General features: G+C 52.8%; 1 protein-coding gene across 1 annotated transcript; it reads right to left on the bottom strand.

The window, feature by feature from the left end:
• Positions 1 to 614: 614 nt before the first annotated feature.
• On the bottom strand, positions 615 to 2,741 carry Sfta2 (surfactant associated 2). The gene is made up of 4 exons (XM_017799927.2): positions 1,878 to 2,741; positions 1,358 to 1,446; positions 982 to 1,229; positions 615 to 872 (listed from the first exon to the last, which is right to left on the bottom strand). The coding sequence occupies exons 1-3, from the start codon at positions 1,936 to 1,938 to the stop codon at positions 1,143 to 1,145; spliced, it is 237 nt and encodes a 78-aa protein (XP_017655416.1). The 5' UTR covers positions 1,939 to 2,741; the 3' UTR covers positions 615 to 872; positions 982 to 1,142.
• Positions 2,742 to 3,861: the final 1,120 nt, after the last annotated feature.

Genomic DNA, 3,861 nt, shown 5'->3' with positions numbered 1-3,861 from the left:
GGGAGGTCTAGGCTGCCAGCTTGTGTTGTAGCTGGTGAGGTGATCTGAGAAGAGAGGAAGAAGAGGAAGACCCTGGATCTCCAAGGGGATTTGGATTTCTGCTCTGACAGCCATCCCTCCCATCTGTGCCCACCTACTGCATGACGGCCCAGTGGTACATACTAGTGTATCCACACAACACTTAATAGACGTCTCCAGTGAGGGCACTGCATCATCCCGTCCCCATTGTGGTGAATAAATGGAGACTTGGAGAGGATGGAAGTCCACACTAGGACTCCTGCTCCCCTGTGGTCACAGGTCCACATGGCACGTGCTCCTCTAACACCTGTCCCCTCTCCAGCACTGGGACCTGCTGACCACTTAGCTGAACCCCTCACCTCCCTCTGAGCTCCCTGGTTCACCCACTTCCCACCCTGAGCAGGCCACAGGACCCCTGGACCAGGGGACCACGTCCTTGGGTGTTCTGTTCATAGTCCTGGAGGTTCCTGGGTTGAGCCCCAAAGCCTAGGCCACAGGGACTGTAATTAAAACCTGCTTAAACCGAGACAGCTGTGTGGTGGTGACTCTTTAGCTGCTGTTGGAGCTCAGGAGAGCAGCTTCCCTCTCTAAGCCTGGATTTCCTCATCTGTGAAATGGGCCAATAACACCTGTTACCAAGCATTCAGTATTGCAGGCAATAAGTGGAAAAGCCCGGGCAGAGAGGGATGAAGGGAGCCTCCAGTCCCAGGAGCTCTAAAGAGCTCAGCTGTGTGTGTGTGTGTGGGGGGGGGGTGGTGTCTAGTGTGCCTGTATGTTTTCAGTTACTCCCTCTGGGCCTCTGTGGTGTTAAGGGGGAGTCCATCAGAACCCAAATCAGCATCAAGGGCAAAGACCTGGGTATCCAGCTCCCTTTTCCTGTCCACCCGCCTGTTACTCCCTCTGGGCCTCTGTGGTGTTAAGGGGGAGTCCATCAGAACCCAGATCAGCATCAAGGACAAAGACCTGGGTATCCAGCTCCCTTTTCCTGTCCACCCGCCCGTGCTGGTGGAACCGCTGTCATTGAATTCAGCTTGTTTATTGGCATGCAGCAGGGCAGGCCCAAGTACTCTCCCTCCCCTGCTCCCCAGGGCTGCATGCATGTCGGTAAGGCGGGCTTCAGTTGCTCAGGCTCTGCAGGTGAGGTGGTGTCGGGGTCCTGTCTGATAGAGGGTAACGTTGGTCCCGGAAGGGAGTTGGAGGAGGAGGCAGAGCTGGGGAACGGAAGGAAGATGAGGTGTGTAAGATGGTGCCCCTCTCCCTGCTTGACTCAGCCAGCCCCCAGCAGAGACCCAGAGGGACTCACAGAAGCACACAGACCCCTCCTCTCCCAGAGAACTACCTTTTGGAGCAATTCAGGAAAGCTGGAGTCCTGTGAGGCCTTAGCTCGAAAAGCCTCCTTCAGCTTCACCTGCAAAGTCACTCTTGGCCCTGCGAATCCAAAAATGTGGCTCAGGACCCAGCAGTCGGTCAGGGCCAAGTTCCCTCAGGGATAGGGGAGGGGGCTCCTGACCGACACTGCCCCAGGATCCCCTTCCTCCAGGTCTCTCAGATCAGGGACTCCTCGGACTCGGCACCTCGTCTCTCTCAGTGACCAAGATCCTCCCCTGCTCCCACCTCTGTCCCCGCCTCCAGCCCTCACCTGTTGCTAACTCAGGACCCAGCAGTCGGTCAGGGCCAAGTTCCCTCAGGGATAGGGGAGGGAGCTCCTGACCGACACTGCCCCAGGATCCCCTTCCTCCAGGTCTCTCAGATCGGGGACTCGGGCTCGGACTCGGCACCTCGGTCTCTCTCAGTGACCAAGGTCCTCCCCTGCTCCCACCTCTGGTCGAGGACCAGCTGTCCCCGCCTCCAGCCCTCACCTGTTGCTAACGAGCTGCTGAGGGGGGCCAGGAGGAGGAAGAGCAGCAAGGACCCCATCATGGCTCCCCCACTGCTCCAGGGCAGTAGAGGTACGGGAGAGCCTCCACCTAGTTTCCAGCACCTGTGCTGGGGGGATTGCGGGAGGAACTGACAAGTGGGTTTTCCAGTTCTCCCCTGTCTTGGAGAGGGCGGCCCTCCCTCAGCACGTGCCCCACTTTTCCCCAGATGTGAGGGGCAGGCGCTTGAAGAAAGAAAGGTGAGGACAGGGAGGGGCCCCCACGGGCGTCTGGGCCCCACCCAAGCCTGAGTCCCTCAGTGGTTCTTGAGGAATTAATTATTAACTGTTCTTAGCTGTCAGCATCCTGCCACGGAAGGGCTCTGGAATGTGCTCAGAGGGGAGGGGTGGGTTAGGCCTATCTCGGTCCTCAGCCCAGGAGCCCCCCACCCCCATGGCTTTCCAGGTGGGAAACCCAGGCAGTGGGAGCTTCCAGCTCAGAATGGTTTGCTATGAACAGCGGTGTTTCTAGTGTATATGAGTTCTCTGTGTAGCATTGGTTGGTCTGGAACTCACAGAGATCCACCTGCTTCTGTCTAGGATTAGAAGTGCGCACCGCCATGCCTGGCCCAGTTCTCTGCTCTCACAGGAATATGATGCCTTAATTACGGAAAACAAAGACTTAATACATTCTTACTGTCATCCTTTAGTGTATGAGCATCAAGTTAGCATGTCTGTCAGCGTGTCTTTCAACTCTGTTAGGATGTTGGACTTTAAACTTACTGTTTAAGTTGAAGACTTGATTTTCATAAAAATTACCAAATGAGGGCCTGGAGAGATGGCTCAGCGGTTAAGAACACTGTTCTTGCAGAAGATCCGGGTTCGAATTCCAGCACCCACATGGCAGCTGACAACTGTCTGTAACTCCAGTTGCAGGGGATCCAACAGCCTCTTCTGTCCTCCGTGGGCATTGCACGACATGGGTGCACTTACCTACATGCAGGCATAACACTCATACACATAAAATAAAAAGAAGTATTTAAAAAATTACCAAATGAATATTGACTTGGGATTAGGACAGAATTTCCAACAGTTTTTGAAATGACCCTGAGCACCCTTTTGCCATTCGTGTGAAATTTCTGAAAAATACGGTGCTCTGACTTGCAGTGTTAAATACTCAGCCAAGATTTAGCCCTTTAAAAGATCATTTTTCAAGCTGGGTGTGGTGGTGCATGCCTTTAATCCCAGCACTCAGGAGGGAGAGGCAGGTGGATCGTTGTGAGTTCAAGGCCAGCCTGGTCTACATAGTGAGTTCAGGTCAGCTGGGACTACAGGAAGACCCTGTCTCAAAAAGACAGGAAAAAAAAAAAAAAAAAAAAGAACATTTTCATTTGTGTGTGTGCCGTGTGGTGTGCGCAGGTGCCAGAGGAGGGCATCAGATCCACTAGAGCTGGAGTTACAGGTGTTTGTGAGCTGCCTGTTATGGGAACTAAACTGGGATCCTCTGCAAGACCAACAAGCTCAGGGCTGGAGAGACGCTCAGTGGGTAAGAGCACTTGCTGCTCTTGCAGAGAACCTGAGTATGGTTCCCGCACGTATAAACATTATATATATAAATTTTAAAAGGCCTGGTGAGATGGTTCAGTGAGTAAAAGCACTTGCTATCAAACCCAATGACCTGTGTTCAAGTCTCAGGACCCATGTATATACTGTTTCACAACACACACACACACACACACACACACACACACAAACACACACCCACCCATGCACACACATACAAATTCAATAAATTTTAATTTAAAGAGCAGCAAGAACTCTTAACAACCGAACCATCTCTCTAGCCCAAAATTTGCACTTGCTATCAAACCCAATGACCTGTGTTCAAGTCTCAGGACCCATGTATATACTGTTTCACAACACACACACACACACACACACACACACACACAAACACACACCCACCCATGCACACACATACAAATTCA

This window comes from Nannospalax galili, unplaced genomic scaffold (assembly GCF_000622305.1).
Source record: "Nannospalax galili isolate Female #2095 unplaced genomic scaffold, S.galili_v1.0 scaffold401, whole genome shotgun sequence".
Lineage (NCBI taxonomy): Eukaryota > Metazoa > Chordata > Mammalia > Rodentia > Spalacidae > Nannospalax > Nannospalax galili.
Note: the sequence above shows the minus strand (reverse complement) of the source record. Positions and strands in the feature narration are given on the sequence as shown.